The sequence below is a fragment of the Haliotis rubra genome, unplaced genomic scaffold (genome assembly GCF_003918875.1).
Source record: "Haliotis rubra isolate DU_JTF1 unplaced genomic scaffold, ASM391887v1 Scf368, whole genome shotgun sequence".
In the NCBI taxonomy this organism is placed as follows: Eukaryota; Metazoa; Mollusca; class Gastropoda; order Lepetellida; family Haliotidae; genus Haliotis; species Haliotis rubra.
In genome coordinates this window covers 711,663-728,842 of record NW_025767044.1, presented here as the reverse complement: position 1 = coordinate 728,842, position 17,180 = coordinate 711,663, and the positions used below count along the sequence as shown (strand labels likewise).

General features: G+C 38.7%; 1 protein-coding gene and 1 long non-coding RNA gene across 2 annotated transcripts in view; both read right to left on the bottom strand.

Annotated features, from left to right (window-relative positions):
* LOC124285731 (probable beta-D-xylosidase 5) overlaps window positions 1-15,471 on the bottom strand; it is a 152,364-nt gene extending 136,893 nt beyond the window's left edge. The window contains 9 exon segments of the mRNA XM_046722010.1: window positions 10,829-10,919; window positions 11,103-11,325; window positions 12,079-12,332; window positions 12,649-12,819; window positions 12,822-12,874; window positions 13,124-13,215; window positions 13,612-13,782; window positions 14,509-14,668; window positions 15,159-15,471. Coding sequence (XP_046577966.1) covers window positions 10,829-10,919; window positions 11,103-11,325; window positions 12,079-12,332; window positions 12,649-12,819; window positions 12,822-12,874; window positions 13,124-13,215; window positions 13,612-13,782; window positions 14,509-14,668; window positions 15,159-15,469 — 1,526 coding nt within the window. The 5' untranslated portion in view covers window positions 15,470-15,471.
* Window positions 336-4,602, bottom strand: LOC124285732. Its single transcript, XR_006900873.1, has 6 exons — window positions 4,443-4,602; window positions 3,695-3,862; window positions 2,753-2,848; window positions 2,325-2,549; window positions 1,398-1,650; window positions 336-562 (listed from the first exon to the last, which is right to left on the bottom strand). It is a non-coding gene; the product is annotated as an uncharacterized LOC124285732 (long non-coding RNA).
* Window positions 15,472-17,180: the final 1,709 nt, after the last annotated feature.

Below are 17,180 nucleotides of genomic sequence, written 5' to 3'. Positions count from 1 at the left end.
TCAGCGCAATAGTGACCAAAAAACATTTACAAAAGCGACAACAACATAATGTGGGATTGTTCTATACAATGGTAAGCCCCAAATTTTTCTTTACTTTCAAATTACGAACGCCGTACGTATCAATTTATATTGTCAGGGTAAACTGTGCCTTTAGGCCATGGTGTGGGTCTTCTTTCATTTTGCGATACAGTGCCGCCGATCGCGTGTAAGTATGCGCTCGGTAATTTCGTGTGTACATCTGGTATTATCACAGGCATTTAAAGCAATACGGTTTCATAGTTCTGTCTCTGGGCATTATAAAACACCACTTTGATCTTTAATCCTGATTACCTGTTCCAAGACACACAAATATAATCTCTGTCACGAGGACTGCTTTCTTCACAGCCACAATCGCCTGCAACGTTTTACAGAAGTTGTCGTTACATCCGGCTGCGTAGTTGACAGACTTAGCCAGCTTTTCTCTGACTTTGCAGGGCAGCTTGTATGGCGAAGTTATCGAGGCGTCGCAGGCGCATAGTCCTTAAACAAATTAGATGTATCATTGGCCATGGAATCCAACAACCTGCATAACATTAAATCCAAAGCATAAATGCTTCCCAATCTTTTGCATGCCATCTATTGTGAGCATTTCACATAGTGACAACGATGTTCGTGTGCAACTTATCTAAAACTAACAACAGAGAAAGGGATACTTCGAAACAACCCCCAACAATACAAAACAACCCCCTAAAACAAAACATCCCTAAAACACAACAACAAAACATAACAAAACAAAACAAAACACAAAACAACATAAAAGCAAGTAATAAAGATATTTCTGGAAACAAAAAGCAAACAAACAAAAACCCAACAAAGTACAGTAACAACAAAATTACCCATCCCGGCTACCAATAAAACAAAATATTACCCTCTTCAAACCAACCAAACAGACAACAACAACAAAAACCCAAACAAACAACAAAACCCAAAACCAACAGGTTTTAAGAAACCATACGTTCTATTATGCATCACCCCTGTGCAGAATGGCGCTCATTTATGTGTTCTGAAATCATGGCAGTAGGTTCCAATCCCCATTCGTCCCTGCAATTTTTGGGGGTTTGTAACACATTAATGGTCAAGAAAAACATTTATTTTAATATGTTACAGCTTGACGTAGGTATGATTTCTTACAGCACTTCACAGATTCATTTCTATTTCGTAAGCTGACATTATGTCTTCCTTAACACCTTCAATGTTCAAGGAAATTGAACCAATTTGGACCGAAGGGATACAAAATCGAGAACCAACAGACGGGCTATAATACCAGACTCTGTTCATTGTGTGTAACGTTGACTCCACCATCATTACAATATTTCGTGTGAAATTAAGAATGATAATGTTAACGTTGTAATACTTACTGCAATCGTGTCAAAAGTGTCGCTCTTTAGGGCAAGATGTTGCCCATGTTCTTCAGCAACACAAAGGTCTTCATGGCTGCCTCTGACGTGCGCTATCTGCGGAGCCCTGCTTTCAATCACAGAGATGTCAAGTTTGGAATATGGGTTCATATCTGGGATCGAACCGCCCAACCTCATTCGAGTGTGCAGAACAAGGGTTTGAGACTTTCTGACTGTTTCCTCTGTAAGCTTGCCCCTTGCTGTATGGCCTCGGCTTGAATCAAATGAATGCATTATACAACAAATTACCATTGTCAAAATGAAATATGTAATTGTGACTTGAAACCCTGTAATGAGAACTCCTTTATTTCAAAAGCCAGACAGTGACTTTGCTACAATCCTGACTTGTAAATACATTAACCTTTTTGTGAAAATACTGAGTCTCATAACGATCTCCACACCATGAAGCTTTTTACACCAGTTGGCCGCGTTTTGATGGTCACTAGAGTCTCTAGAGTTGCTCCATACCATGATGCAATTGCATCATTCAAGAGTTTTTCAAGCACATTTCAATATTGGGTACTATATGGATATTATAGCTGTACGTATATGGCAGCGATATGTAAATATTTGACATAGGCGGTCACTGGATTAATTCGATCCACGCTTTGATCATGATTTTGGCAATGTTTTAATGGATATCGATGCTGCAAGAACACCCAAACATTTAACTACGAAACAGCTTTTAAAATATATGATGTATAATGGTTATAATTATGAAAAGATTTTATAACTTTTTGTTTGCTTATCATGTCTTATTCCATATAATTGTAAATAATTAAATCACATCAATAAAATATTACTATATTAGATGCATTATTTGATAATTTGCACACCATCATCTAATCAGGTAATAACTAGTGACGGGTATATATGAAATGGATTTACATACATGATAGTATTGCAGATTGTTCTCATGTGCAGATAGTTCCAAGTTGCATCCTGCGTTCACGCAGTCGGACACGATGTCCACGGAGGTGTTGGCGTAGTGGTGACCGGATTTAACGTTCCTTATAGTGCCCCCGTCGCTCACGACGTATCCTGTAAAACCCCACTCTCCTCTGAGAATGTCGGTGAGAAGTTGCTTACTGGCACACGTCGGGACGCCGTTCGCTGTAGATGAACAAAAGTGTATGATTGTTGTTAGAAGCTAGCAGTTTACCTCGTAACAGTTAAAAAAGACACTTTGTTCATTTCTTTGGTTCATTACATTAATAAACAGACGAACACCCGGTGCCCAAATGTAGAGACTACAGTGGCCTCAAGACACGAGCACATATTTGTAATATGACAAGCACGATCAGAAGGGTATGTACCTATTGTAGCCGCACATGAAACTGTATGTTCCAGCCTTGACACAGGCCCTGAATGCATAAGGGAGTGAAGGTCGTTCGAAGGTCACGTTCGCTGACCTGTGGACAACGATGAGGCACGGAAATTAAAATGCTATTGTTGCTGCATACAGGACTGAGGCCCTTAGAACTAACACATGCAGTTTCTTCTGGATCCGATTGTACGATTGATACGACCATATCATATGAATAGCTTTTATGAATCAATTATCAAATAGTGATATCGATGATATCAAATATACGATACATTGAGACTGCATCCTCCTCCAGATGCAAATGCAATTGTTCACCTGAAAACCCAAAACATGGGAACGTACGATGCAAGTCACAATAAGGAATAATAACAGATGTCATTTTGCAACAGAAGCCTCAAATTTGGAAATGCCCTTCATATCTGGCATAAAATTGTTTGAAAACGTTACCCAGGTCTTGAATGTTGTTGTAAACGTGATCGAACAACTTCTGAGCACGAGTCATATGATGCTCTTTTGAAATTTTGATAGAAAACCAGAAATATTGTTAAAAGAGCATGTGTACCTGAAAGGTTGTGAAATGTGAACACCCAAAGTCAAGAGCTGTTTGAATATTGTTCAACATGCACAGGCAAAGCAATATTATTGTTCATCTGAACATTCGTGTTAAGATGTGACAATACCAAAAGGTAATTTCATATATGTTGATATTGTATTTGAAACAGTCTTGCATGCACAAAAACCCCATTCAAATATACTTTTGGTGAATTTAGATATATAGAGTATCATATACAACTTCATTCAGGCTTTTAAAGATTTTTCGTGGTCCTTCCAAATCATATATCGCCTTCAAAAAAGTCCACATTGGATTAAACTCTTGTGAAAAACCCCGAAAGGACAAGATCCTGAGGGCTTTTAACTTAACTATATTTACCATGGCATCAAATTGAAATCTCAACATTGGTATATTCTGGGCCATCATAGGCCGCGAAGTGTTTACATCCGGCGTTGGCGCGCACATATCGAGTGTCGTTGCCCCCAGTCCTCGGACGAAGCTGGCTGCAAGAACACCGCTTTGGAAAGGGTCTTCCCCGTATGTCTCCTGTTGTTGCAATAACGGAGACAGATAATTTAGGAAACTGCAAAAGCTCTTCAGTAGCTTCTGTTGATATTATCGTATTTTACATTTAATTTCATCCTCCTACCACAAAGCTCAGTCTTCGCAGGTCATTGATCTATTGTATAACAACATCAAAATGTGTGTTGAAAGGAACATACACAACACGATATTTTATATGTAATGCATCTATTTCACTTAAACTGACCAATAATATGCCATGAATACATTTATGTAAAGATACCATTTGTAGTCAGAATAGGAACCAGAAACGCTCAATGCACAACTGTGTTATAGTCACTGAAACATATTGCCTCTAAATATGTAGTTCAGATTATACAGAGGCCATGTGAAGCGTTACTTCACACTCCACACTACAGCGGCGGATACAGCTTTGAGGGTGAGGGGTGGGGTGGGGGCTTGCACACCTGAGAGGGGTTGCACACTTCATTTTCACCCGTTTCTTGAGGGTCATTAACAAACTTAAATAAACTTTCTGAATCCGCCTACATGTACGACCCATTAACTGCACAATAATACGTGTCCCCAATATCTTCTCACTCACCTGATTTCTTCCCCACCAGGGGGTCCCTGACAATGTTAATGACAGGACTGAAGCAGCTTACTCCCATGTGATTTTGAGCAAGCCCCGGCTTTGTAATAGTTATATACTTTGCTCGACTCTCGACACTTGTTGCCTCGGCTATTTGATAAATCAAAGATGGGCTGAAATAATAGAATAAACTACTTAATATCACAATCATTTGAAATTTCTGTCACAAAAATAATAACTGTCCATGTCGTTTTCGAGGAACAATTGTTCCATACATCCATGCTGCATTATTTCAAATTAGAAATTTCAGGCATTAATGGGAGGTGAACACGTTCATATCAACATTAAACACAGCAACCAGGTTTTGTATATTGACCAGTGGCATTATAACGAGGCGTAGTATACAGTGTTTTTAAAGACATTATGCATATTTGTGTCCGTTGTGTTGGTATTCATATCAGTTGTTGACTGAAAATATAATAACAAATTAACAATGACGATCCACTTGGTATCATCCCCAGTGCTACTTAAAGTTTTACCAATTCTTTGCCTTTTATGCCTGGTGACCAGTTATTCCTTGGCATTAAAGTTTTATATATCAAAGCACAGTATATAAATGCACATGCAATGTTGAAAGCTAATAATATTACTTCTTTATTGCGAAAAAATAAAGAGTTAAACTGATCAGTCTTCGGCCGCATTCGAACATATTTATCTGTATACATTATAGTCAAGACCCACTGTCCAATCATAAACACAAACAACTTTTAGGCTAATATATTTTCTTAAAAGACTCTTTAAAATAATAATCCTTGCTGTCACATGGAAGCGTATGGGCGACTGGGCATATTATGAAAACATTTCAAACAGGTCACATTGTCCAATGGCACATAAATTATGCACATTTTGCAGGTCCAATGTAAAAATAAATAAAATGTGTTCGATCGACAGCCCGGACTGTCGCATACGGCAACGCTGAGCATATCATGAGAATAGGTTATTATAGTCTAATTTTCAGTGTCACATATACAAATAACTACTTAGGCATAAAAATCTACTTGAACAGAAAACAAGAGTTTAGATAAACCTGAGTGTCGATTCTAACCATATTTAAGCACCGACGCAATACAAAAATCATGTACAACAGCAAAATGTACGTTCATATTGATAAACATTATAGTTCTAGCTATGCATATATCAGTCAGGATACGATGGTATGATTGGACTAGGGTCTGTTCAGAGAGAATGTGTTCTTATAGAAGTGCACAAGATAAAACTGTTTCTATAGGTATGAGTCTACTGGCACATCATTGAAATATTAATGGGATTGAATGTTGAACGTTCAAGGGTTCAAACATCGAAGAATAGAACATATTGCTATACTGAAGGATGCTGCAAGACCCAGAGCCTGGGGGGAATCTCTGTGCCGTTCCCTGACCGGACATCACCTCTCAGGCATTCTGTGTTCCAAGAGTATGGCTTGATACCCAGTCGCGGATAGAGGTGCCCATCAGTACCCGCTCCACCCTCGCCATTGGACGCTGGATCTCATCTATCGAGAGACGACTGATTAAGCATCATCCACTCCGAGCACTCCAGGGCAGTGAAGTGTTTCTGAAGGGGAAATTCCCGCCAGCCCCGGGGTTAGCAACATAGAGGATACAAGGAAGCGAAGGTCAACGCACCTGCTGCCATGGTGTCAGCGGCTATTCATACAAGCTGTCGTTTCACCAACGTATCTTATCCTAGATCGACCCTGATACAATCCACATGCCGCATAATCAAGCGTTACTGTGTCAAGGACAAGATGTGAGAGACTATATAGTTAGTTCCCAGGATAGCTGATTCGGACATGATTTAAGATATCAAATAGAGCAATGAATATCGTGATTGTAGTTTCTATGTTCCACATGTTTATAACCCCGATAACCTTCATTGTTGTCTAGGCTTGATTATATACAGACTGAGGTCATATCGCTCGAATGTTGGTGAGATTAAAGAATCAAACGTCCGTGTTGGCCGTTTGTGGAAGAGGAATATGTATGTCATGTCGGATACTGTTGGATAATATAGTACTTAGTCTTTAACTTGTTATAAATCGATCATAGTCTTTGCTTGCTATATTATCTGGTCTATCACAGCCAGAAGAATGTTTACTTCCGATGCGGATATAGTAGTGAGTGAGTTGAAATTTATCGTCACATCGGCAATATTTCAGCCATATCGTGACGAGAACAATTAATTTTATACATAGGTATTTAATGGTAAATTGTAAAAACTGTCAACGAAGTACACTAAAATAACTAGATTATCACAGATTTTAAAACTAGTAAATAAATTCCAAAACAGTTTAACTATAGATGACAATACAAGGTAAAACAGGCTATATATTGCCAACAACTGAAGGTAGATCACCATACTAGGGACCATGGGGACTTACAGTACTTTTGCTAAGCTTCCTCGCATGGACCCAAGCTGGATTTACACCATCCCCTTCAGCTATTAGCAATTTTAGATAATCTAGCCACAAATTCAACGAACACATATATTCTACGATTAAAAAATGGTAGCACGTTTAAATCTACTTTGAATGTTTTGGGACTTACGTACCCTCCTCTGCGGATATAGTAGACAAATGACAATGTTGATGACTTAAATTTACTGAAGCAGCTTTCTCAAATGTGTGTCTCAGAGAGGCCATTTCCACTCAGAGTTTTTGTACTTAGTCCTAACTTCTCTCCTTTTTCAGTCTTCTTCCCTTCATTGGGAACAACAAACAGGGTCTGACACAGTCATGTTTAGACCATTACGTTTAGAAAGGATTAATAACTTCTACCAATAAGAGTCATCATTTGTTCAAAGGGCAGTTGTCAGGACAGCTTTTAACAGCAACATCTCCGGTTGTGTGGCATGGCACAATTACTGTCATTTAGCTTCAGCTGATAATGGAAGCAACAATTTAAAATTCACTTTGAACACCACACACAGACAGTTTCACCTATAGTGAAAATTACACAATATCCATAGAGAATGATTAAACATGAAATATTACAAGTCAGTGGATTTAAATACACAATTTGAAACATTCTATGTTCTGTTGTAGGTGTCTGTCCTTTTCTTGTAAGCTTGAGTATTCAGTGATGCCTACTTTCACTCGAGTGAGTAGAAGTATTGCTCTACAGCAATGATAACTCAACGTATGCCCACTATGCAGTTGTATAGTTCTTTTACAAGTTGTTCCGAAACATGTCCCGAAAGTATAGTATTCTGTGAAGGACGGGCATATTGTTATTCAGAGAAACGGCTCGGAAAGAGGGGTGACCCCGTCCCGAAAAGTCATAGATAAGATTAAATTCCTTAAACGGGGAGACAGAAGATATTTGAACACAAGGTTTTGGTCTAACGTTTCAGATCTGGCTGCATGATTTCACAGAATTCTTTTTGTCTGAATTTGTCTATAGAAGCATAAACCATGTCGATAAAATCGATGAATGATCCAATTTCCAATGCAACAAAAATTTAGTAGAAACCAATGGGGCAAATGCTTTTCTGGCTTTCGGCCTATATATGTAATATTGCTTTCGACAAATAAGTCTCATTTCAGGGGCATCTGTTACAGATAGACTCTTGTAATTTATTTTACAATGCATTATCGTATCGAATTACCACTTTCAGCATATCTTAACCACATCGCAACTTTTGAATGCTTCAAATTCCACATCCCCATGGACACCCACACTGACTTGGTTGACTAGGTGACATCACTACGTTAAACGTTGCTCACAGTATCAAACACTAGTTTGTCTCATGCAAACTGAATTATTCACAAGACGCCTACATATAGCTGGAATTCAAAAATGGTGTCACCGTTTCACTCGTGTATCATCGTAAACTGTCGTTTAATTGCCTGCCGCACGTGTATTCCCAGGTATTTAAGTGGAATTTGTTCTTGGCGTAGGGATACGAATAAGACCACAAACAGTTTTTTTATGTCCCTATTATGGGTACATTATCATTATTCATTTCTGATTCTTATGTAGTCAACAATGTATCATTACTTGTCCAGTAAGCCACAGGCTTTATCTTTCTTTACTGATACATATAATAAACGTCAATGCATTTGAAATAAAATGTTTTCTTTATGGGAGGAGATTTCCCGGTTTTCATAACCACATGTACCACAGAAATGGGTACAGAAATATCCGATTCTTCCCCATTACCATAGTTAATCTGTTAAGGCTGATTATTTATAGCATCATGAAGTAATTGGGTAGTGTTAAACATCCTTCGAGTTGTATATATCCGTACAAGGACTGTAAAACAGTTTAATATCGTCCTAAATATTTCGATCCCACGATCTGGTAGTTATTCCGAAGAACGTTGGAACCTGTCTGCCTCTCTTCTGGTTTGGCTGTTGACCTCCAACAGAAAGCACCATCTCTCCTGCAAATCAAATTGACCAGTTTACAGAACATCAGTATATAATCTTTTAAATGGTAACATTCAGTTGTCAAATGGGTCACAAGTCTCAATGCCAACGAGTCAATGAAAAGGAATATGCTTCATGATACATTTCAAGAATACAATGTTGGCCTTGATTTGTGACAGTTGAGAAATGTTAGATTAGTTGATTATGCCTTTAAACACTCCATTTAAGCAATAGGACGAAGGCCTGTATATACTCGTGTGTCTTGACCAGGCAATCCTGAGGCTATGGGCATCCAATGGCCTAGTAATTGAGAAGCATTGGCAACTATGGACACATTCCAACACAATCATAATGTTCATTAAGCTAATTTATGACAATGCAGAATGTAGATCCTTATAAAAAAGATTGAACAAAATATTTGTCACTTGGGAAAGAAATTGACAACGTACTCAATAAAACCACTTACCCTCCTCAATTGTCCAACCTTGTTGTCAACCCACATCGCCATACTTTCAGCAGAGACGGTGAAATTAACCTTCATGTTCCCATTGGCTGTGATTGTTACCTGTCGAACCAGGCCAGCTGTAACTGGGGAGTCGGTTGGTTGGCATTTATCCATTGTATGTAGACTTGTATCACCTGAAAAATATACCATATGCATACTAATGGTACTAATGGTTTGTAGATGTTTTGTTATTTAAATATATAAAGCATTAAATTATATGTGGCCCAACCGAATCCAACCAACAAAGGAATGTTGCTATGAACCTAACATGAAAGGACCAAAATTTGAATATACATGTATAGTTCACTGGTAAGGCTCTATGAACCAGGTAATGCATTGAAGATGAGTTCGAGGAGTAAACGAACCTCAGCTCCATCAATATTCCTGATGTTGCTGACAGCCAGGAAAATCTTGTCCTGCTGTGATTGTTATTGGGGTCTCCAGAAAGACGTAACTGAACGAGTCTTCCCGTAGCCGTATTCGCCCTTAGAAGTAGCGATACGTCTTCCCTTCCATTGAATAGTCGGTGATGTTGAAGATCTAGCGAAATAATTATAAGAAATAATTATAATCTGACTATCATTGAAAATAATGAAAACTTAAGCCAGTCGTGATCTTGAAAGTTGAAAACCACCCATAAATATATCAACTTTGCATGTCAATATTAAACAAGCTTTATGGAAAACAACGTCTTTTATTTCGTGAGTGCAACGTTTCGATACATATTCTCGTTTTCTCCTGCCTCCGTGACAACGGTACCATAATCTGCATCGAAACGTCGCACTCACGACATAAAAGACGTTGTTATCCATAAAGTTTTGTTTAATATTGTACATCCCAACACCTAAAATGCCACTCAAAGATTCTTTGCACGTCATTCGATGTCATTAGACAAGAAAATACAAATATCACATATATCCTAACCTGATCCTCAGAGGCGGGCCATGTAGCCGGTAGTCTACCAGCAGGATTCGATCCTGGTCCTTCGTTTACCATCACATCGTCTCAGTGCCTCCCCTGTTGCCTGCTGCTGGGAAGAAACATTCCAAAATGGCGGCGATGTCGGAGCTTTGATCAGCCCAGGTCACGTTTAGGGCTCCGGCGTTAAACAGTAGGGAGAACTACGGGGTCCCATTTCCTGCAGACACCACAACACGGACCATCTTAAACATACTTAGATACATACAAGAGATGAAATCTGCTGACGTAGCAATATCTGCCTTCCCTTTGAAGGTCAGTGGTGTCAAAGTAGTCATAACATTATCAGTCTTGAGGATGCATTGGGCATTTGTGCGAAAAAATGAGCCCCAAAAAGAAATTTACATTACTTTTGCAGTTGGCCAGTATCATTATGTTAGAAAACTATTTCTTTACATATTTTAAGCAGATTGGAACACAAGGAATCCATGTGATCTGACAAAGTTTTAATCAAAAGGAACATGAAGGAAAACATTAGATGTCTACTGTTTGCAGCGACGTCTCTGAAGCAGCTGCAGTTGATAGCCGGGGAGGTTGATGTTGTAGCGATCGTTGCCCTCGGATTCAATTGTCCGTCCTGAAGTAAGCAAGCGAACCAGTGGACATGGGACACAAGTACGTACAGGAGTAGATATGTACAAATCAAATGATGTTCAACTATTGTAGTAAACGAGTGAGATTTGCGGTGGGAGAGACAAACTGTTCAGGTCAGTGCATCAGCAAGATTAGTTTTGTTGGATTTCAAGGTTATCTGAATTACCTGTTCCAAGACACACAAATATAACTCCTGTCATGGCGACCGCCTTCTTGATGGACACGGCATCATATTGTTTACAGAAAGTGTCGTTACAGCCGGATGCGTAGTTGACAGACTGCGCCAGTTTACCTAGCCCTTCAAGAGGATTTTGTACAAAGGTGTGGTATGCCAGGGGAGCATAGTCTCCAGACAACAGATGTGAGTCATTGGCCATGGGTCCAACAATCTGGGAAAACATAAGTAACAGTCGAAGCTTTTAGATGGAATATAAAATGAGTAAAGTTTTTCCCTCTTTTGCCAACTGCATTTTTTCCACAGCGATTGTAAATATAATGCGTCATTGTGATCCATCCTGTCTCTTTTTGATGATCAGATATGAAACACCGCCATAGCATTATTTATTTTACTGCCAGATGATACATAATTATGTGCATCATGTGAGGTTTCATATCATATCTCGATTGATATACCTCACAAAACAACATCTTAAACACAATTTCTGACGCTTTCACTGATTTTATTTTCCTTCGAATATTTATTGAACAATACTTCAGATACATATGAAGGAACTAGTTACCTATAATTACATTAATTGATAGTAATATCTCGTGAAGTATGCTGTATTAGTGCATCAGCATTGCTTAATTGAAACAACCACAAATTTACACTGTAACACGAAATTCGAAATGTCTATGTTAAACCCAAACTCATTGGCATGGGTGGGGGGCAGTGGAGTGTGTTGTGTTGTCGTTTTGAATGAAGTCAACATTGATAATAAACAAACTTTGTACTTAATACATTAAATACACTCTCGTAGTCACTTTACCGCCCGAACACAGCATGTTATAACCGACCAACAATAACTGTCTACTGCAATAAGAGATAAATATGTGATTTGTATCCTCTCATTGGCAATAAGATTCCAGTAAATGTTCATGAACTTATCAACAAAATATTATTATACTTTTGTTATACTCACAGCAATCCTGTCGAAAGTGTCTTTCTTCAGTGGTAATACATTCCCTTCGTTCTTCAACAATACAAATGTCTTCATAGCTGCGTCGATTGCAAGCATCTGGTGAGCCTCGCTTTCGATGACAGAGAGGTCAAGTTTAGAATAGGGGTTCAGTTCCGGGGGATCAAACTCGCCCAACCTCATTCGGGTATAGAACAAGGGTTTTACCATATCTCTGACCTTATCCTCCGTAAGCTTGCCTTGATTTATTGCATCAGCTGGAAATATTAAATATGTGATGCACAATATTAAAATGAGATAGCTGGGCGAAGTAGTTAATTCAAGAGCAAAATTAAGATTTTGCTGCGCATGAAACATCAAGTAAACATTTGATATAATGCACAACTTGTAGAAAAAGCCCGATGCTACTTTATGAAGAAATTAGTCATATTTGTGCTACCAAACAGAAATGTGTTAATTTATATATTTTTGAAATATTATAATTAATTATATTAGTATTATGTTTCATTATTTAATGCACAATTATCTCAGTATGACTCATATCATATGAACATTTATGTCAAATGGCATTACCCATTGACAAGTATGCAAGGTTATCCTCTGTTCCTGCTAATTCTAAGTTGCATCCAGCGTTTACACAGTCAGAGACGACGTCCACGTAGTTATCGGCGTAGTGGTGACCACGTTGAACGTTCTCGATGGCGTTCTCGTCGCTGACGACGTAACCTGTGAAACCCCACCTCCTCGCAGAATGTCGTTCAAGAGCTGCTTACTGGCACACGTGGGCACGCCATTAACGCTGTGTGATTAACGTGGAATATGTAATTCAGTTTTACATACGTTGAAAGAAGCCGTAAGATTATTCTCTTTATGTACTATCAGCGGTTTCAACTTCATATGTTCAGGGTGTTTTTTTCATAAAACGAATTTAAGCCGGTATTTATTTTGTTTCCTTTTTCATCATATCTTATTTCATCTAAACTTGCCACTGTATAGTCCTTAACTATTTCTAGCTTTGCACGATAATGTTATTCCTGCTTAATTTTACCTGTTGTAGCTACACATGACACTGTATGTTCCAGCCTTTACACAAGCTCTGAATGCAGGAAGGAAGGTCGTTCGAAGATCACGCTCGCTCACCTGAGTGTACAATAAACTATATATATGATGACCAAGATAATTATATGGATTATTTTTCTTTAATCTTTTCCACACAACGTTTCGGGATCATTACAGATCCCTTCATCAGGTGACAGAGTTCAGGATCTGTAATGATCCCGAAACTTTGTGTGGAAAAGATTAAAGAAGATTAATCCATAAAATATCTTGCTCATCTATAACAACTTCTAAATGCTGCTAAAACACATACATATATGATGCTGCATAACTCAATATCTTTTTTTTTTAAATTGGGGACAAATTGGGGGCTTGAATTTGATTCTTGAATTTGGCATACATTTGTCTCCACTTACACCCCTAAAGATTCCTACGAGGGAAAGTGATACAGGGTCAGATGCAACCTGATGGCGTGTTTACCTTTGCATCGAACTTCAACCTATTGATGGGTATATTCTCTGGTCCGTCATAAGCTGCGAAGTGTTTACATCCGGCGTTTGCGCGCACATAGCGCGTGTCGTTGCCCTGTAGTCCTTTGATAAAGCTAGCTGCTAGAGTACTGGTCAGGAAAGGGTCTTCACCGTACGTTTCCTGTTGCAATAAATAAATGAATGAAAAGGAAAATATCAAAATCACAAGTCCATTAGGAAAGTATATCGTGACTCATATTGACATCACACACCTACTTAACAACTCCGTTATGTATATATCCTGTCTGTTATTGTACTGTCAATGCTCAAAGACCTCACTGACCATTCCAACCAATCGGGTTTTCGTGAAAGGAAAGTTACATATCTACCTAAACGGATGCTAGTTTGTCAGAAACATGCAGGTGGCTACAATTAATCACATTTTTCGTTAGACAAGTATTCAACGTTTCACTGCGAAACTCTACGTTTATAGCAACATATAAGTCAAAGTAAATTCTCAAAACTTGGATAAAGTACATAAAGTAGAGATGAACATTTATCTCAGTGTACAAAATCATAGTCATAAAATCGCCTCAGCATATGTGTGTATTCTGTGCTGATATTGGTATCTGTTCATTGGACTGGCTACCTGGCGAAGTAATAGTACATTATTTGCAATGTTCTAATTTCACTTAAAGGAGTGTAATGCATTTCTTCAGACAAAATATTGAGGTTTGATTTCAGAAATAATATAGTAATCTTACTCGTTTTACAAGAATATTTCGTTAATTACACCGATTGCGAGTTATCAACTGATCCTTTTTAAGGAACAGTATCCACATGTGACTATGGTCTTAATGAAGCTTTTTTAGAAAAACGTTTACACATCTCCACGTCAACCACTCACCTGATTTCTGCCCCATCTAGGGTCCCTCACAATGTTGATAACAGGACTAAAGCAGCTTACTCCCATGTGTTTTCCATAAACGCCATTTCCACTGTAGTTGTTGAATTTAGCCCTGACTTCTACCGCAGTTGCCTCCGCTATTTGGAACACCAAAAGAGGACTGAAACAATAAAGAAACGATACATTTAGGGAGCATTATCATAACTTGTCCCATTTTATATATTATATATTAAATGAACCAGCCATTAATAAATGAGGCTTGTGAGATTCATGTGTGTGTGAATGTGAGAGTATTTATACATCTCTCTCTCTCTCTCTCTCTCTGTGTATACATAAGCTCTTTAATTTTATCTTTTCTATGGTGAATGAAACCAGATAAAATCAGTCATCTAAATCTTTTGTCACGCTACCATTTCTCTTAATGTATGTTCCGGACTGAATTTGGTCAAATATGTCACGGAATGTTGACCCAAAACTAAACTATTAATACAGTTGCATTTGCACGTAAATATGTGGGTAGAAATGTCCGGGACAGCAACTAAACAATGACAAAGGCATTTGCATCCTTTTTCATCCTAACAGTTGACAATCTGAGATAAAACATTATCTCGCTATTACCTATTTTTCTGATCATAACACATCAGACGTACCTAAACGAAGCGGCAAGACCAAGTGCCTGGGGAAATCCTGTAGCGTTGCCTGCCCCCACATCACCTCTCAGACATTCCGTGTTCCAAGAGTATGGCTTGATACCCAAGTCGGGGATAGGAGGGGTCCCATCACTGGCCGCTCCACCCCTTGCCATCTGATACTGGATTTCATCTATGGAGAGCCGACTGACCAGATCATTCACCCGGTCGCTCCAAGACAGTGAGGTGTTTCTGAAGGGGAAGTCTGTAAGCCCCTGGGTTAGCGCAATGCACAGGGTACAAAGGAGGACAGTCCACGAACCTGCTGCCATGGTGTCAGTTGCGACTGATTTAAGGTATGCACCGGTAGACGCAGACTCGACCTATATCTTCCACTGTCTGATAGTGACATAATATTTATCATAGATCGTCTGACACTGATACAGAGTTATGTGTACATGGTAACTTAACTCTGTGTGTTACAGACAGGATATAAGTTCATTCCGTGTACTTTAAAGATTTGAAATATGCTACTTTACACGGAGAATGATTGCCTCATGACACTGTAATAAAAGGTTGTGTGAGTGCATGGTTCCACAGTGATGGGTTCATCAGTGGACATTTACTGTACTTTGAGAGTTGTTGGCTCCCTGTTAATGTAATGTTATTATTTAAAAGCTATCTAGAACCAACTACAGATACTAGTATTCGGTTAAGGGCGGTCATATTGCCACGTGACGTAAAAAAGGATCGCAATGATTACAGAATGAGAGCAGCCCCAACCCAAAAGTCACAGATAAGATTGAATTCCTTAAACGAGAGACGTTTTAATATTTGGACAGAAGGTTTTGATCACATGTTTTTGTTTGACAGCATGTTTCCAAAGTAATCTCTCTGAATTTGTCCATGGAAACATATGTCATATGCCATACTTTAAAAATCGATAAATGTTCCACTTTCCAACACAACATGTACATGTGAGGAGACCGGCACTTAGGGAGACATGGTTTTTGGCCTCTTTACCACTTATCAGTACCGGCAAAAAGACCTAATTCCAGGGGAATTTGCCACAGAGGGACTCTTGTAATTTCTATCCCTATCTATTACCATGTACAATTTGAATTTCCACTCCATGGCATATCACAGTCACTTTGTAACTTTTGGATGCCTCAAATTCTAAATTCCCGTGCCAATTCTGGGTCAGAATAAGGACCCAGCAACAGTGACCTTTACAAAGGAGGCTATAAAATGTATTGAAAACGTGGAACTTCACAGTGTAGACTAATTATTAGCAAGACACTTTCATTAAAATGAAATGTTGCGGTGTTGACCAACACTTTTAAAGTTCAAGAATGGTGTGTGGGTTTGACTCGTGGATCTTACACAGTATTATAATTCCGGCTGCTTGCGCATCTCCTGATATTTTTGTGGGGAGTTGGTCTTGATCAATTCATTAGTTCACATATAATGAATACATTATTTATTTTTGGTGACAGTTGGTCCTCATGTTAAGAATCTAAGTAATATTAGTAGTGGGGGTACGAATACTGGGTACCCTAATGGCCTTATTTCTGACTTATTCCGTTCCCTATTGCCCCACAAATATATTTTATTGTATATATCTTTTAAAAATATTTGTTAATGTACATTTTTTTAAATGTAGTAGTAATGGATAGCGATGACTTTATGGATAGGGTCTGTCATAAACTCATCGAAGTCGGCTAAGGAGTAGGTTGAGTATGGGGCGGTGCATTCTCTGGTCTTAAGGCTATAATCGACTAAACTATCCTTGAGACATTGTAACCATTCGGTACCAAACAGACATAAACTATCGTACAGGGTCGTGAATTGACCTCGACTTATCACTCGATGTAGGGCTGAGTAAATATCGAGTCCATCGACGTCCACCCCAATGCGACTGAACAACCATTTCTCGATCAATCTCCACTTCATAATAAATTTAATAAGGGGGTAATACCGTATCGCGGGGTACGACGAGCAATTCCTCTCGCACGAATCCCGTACCTGGTCCGTCTTTCAAGT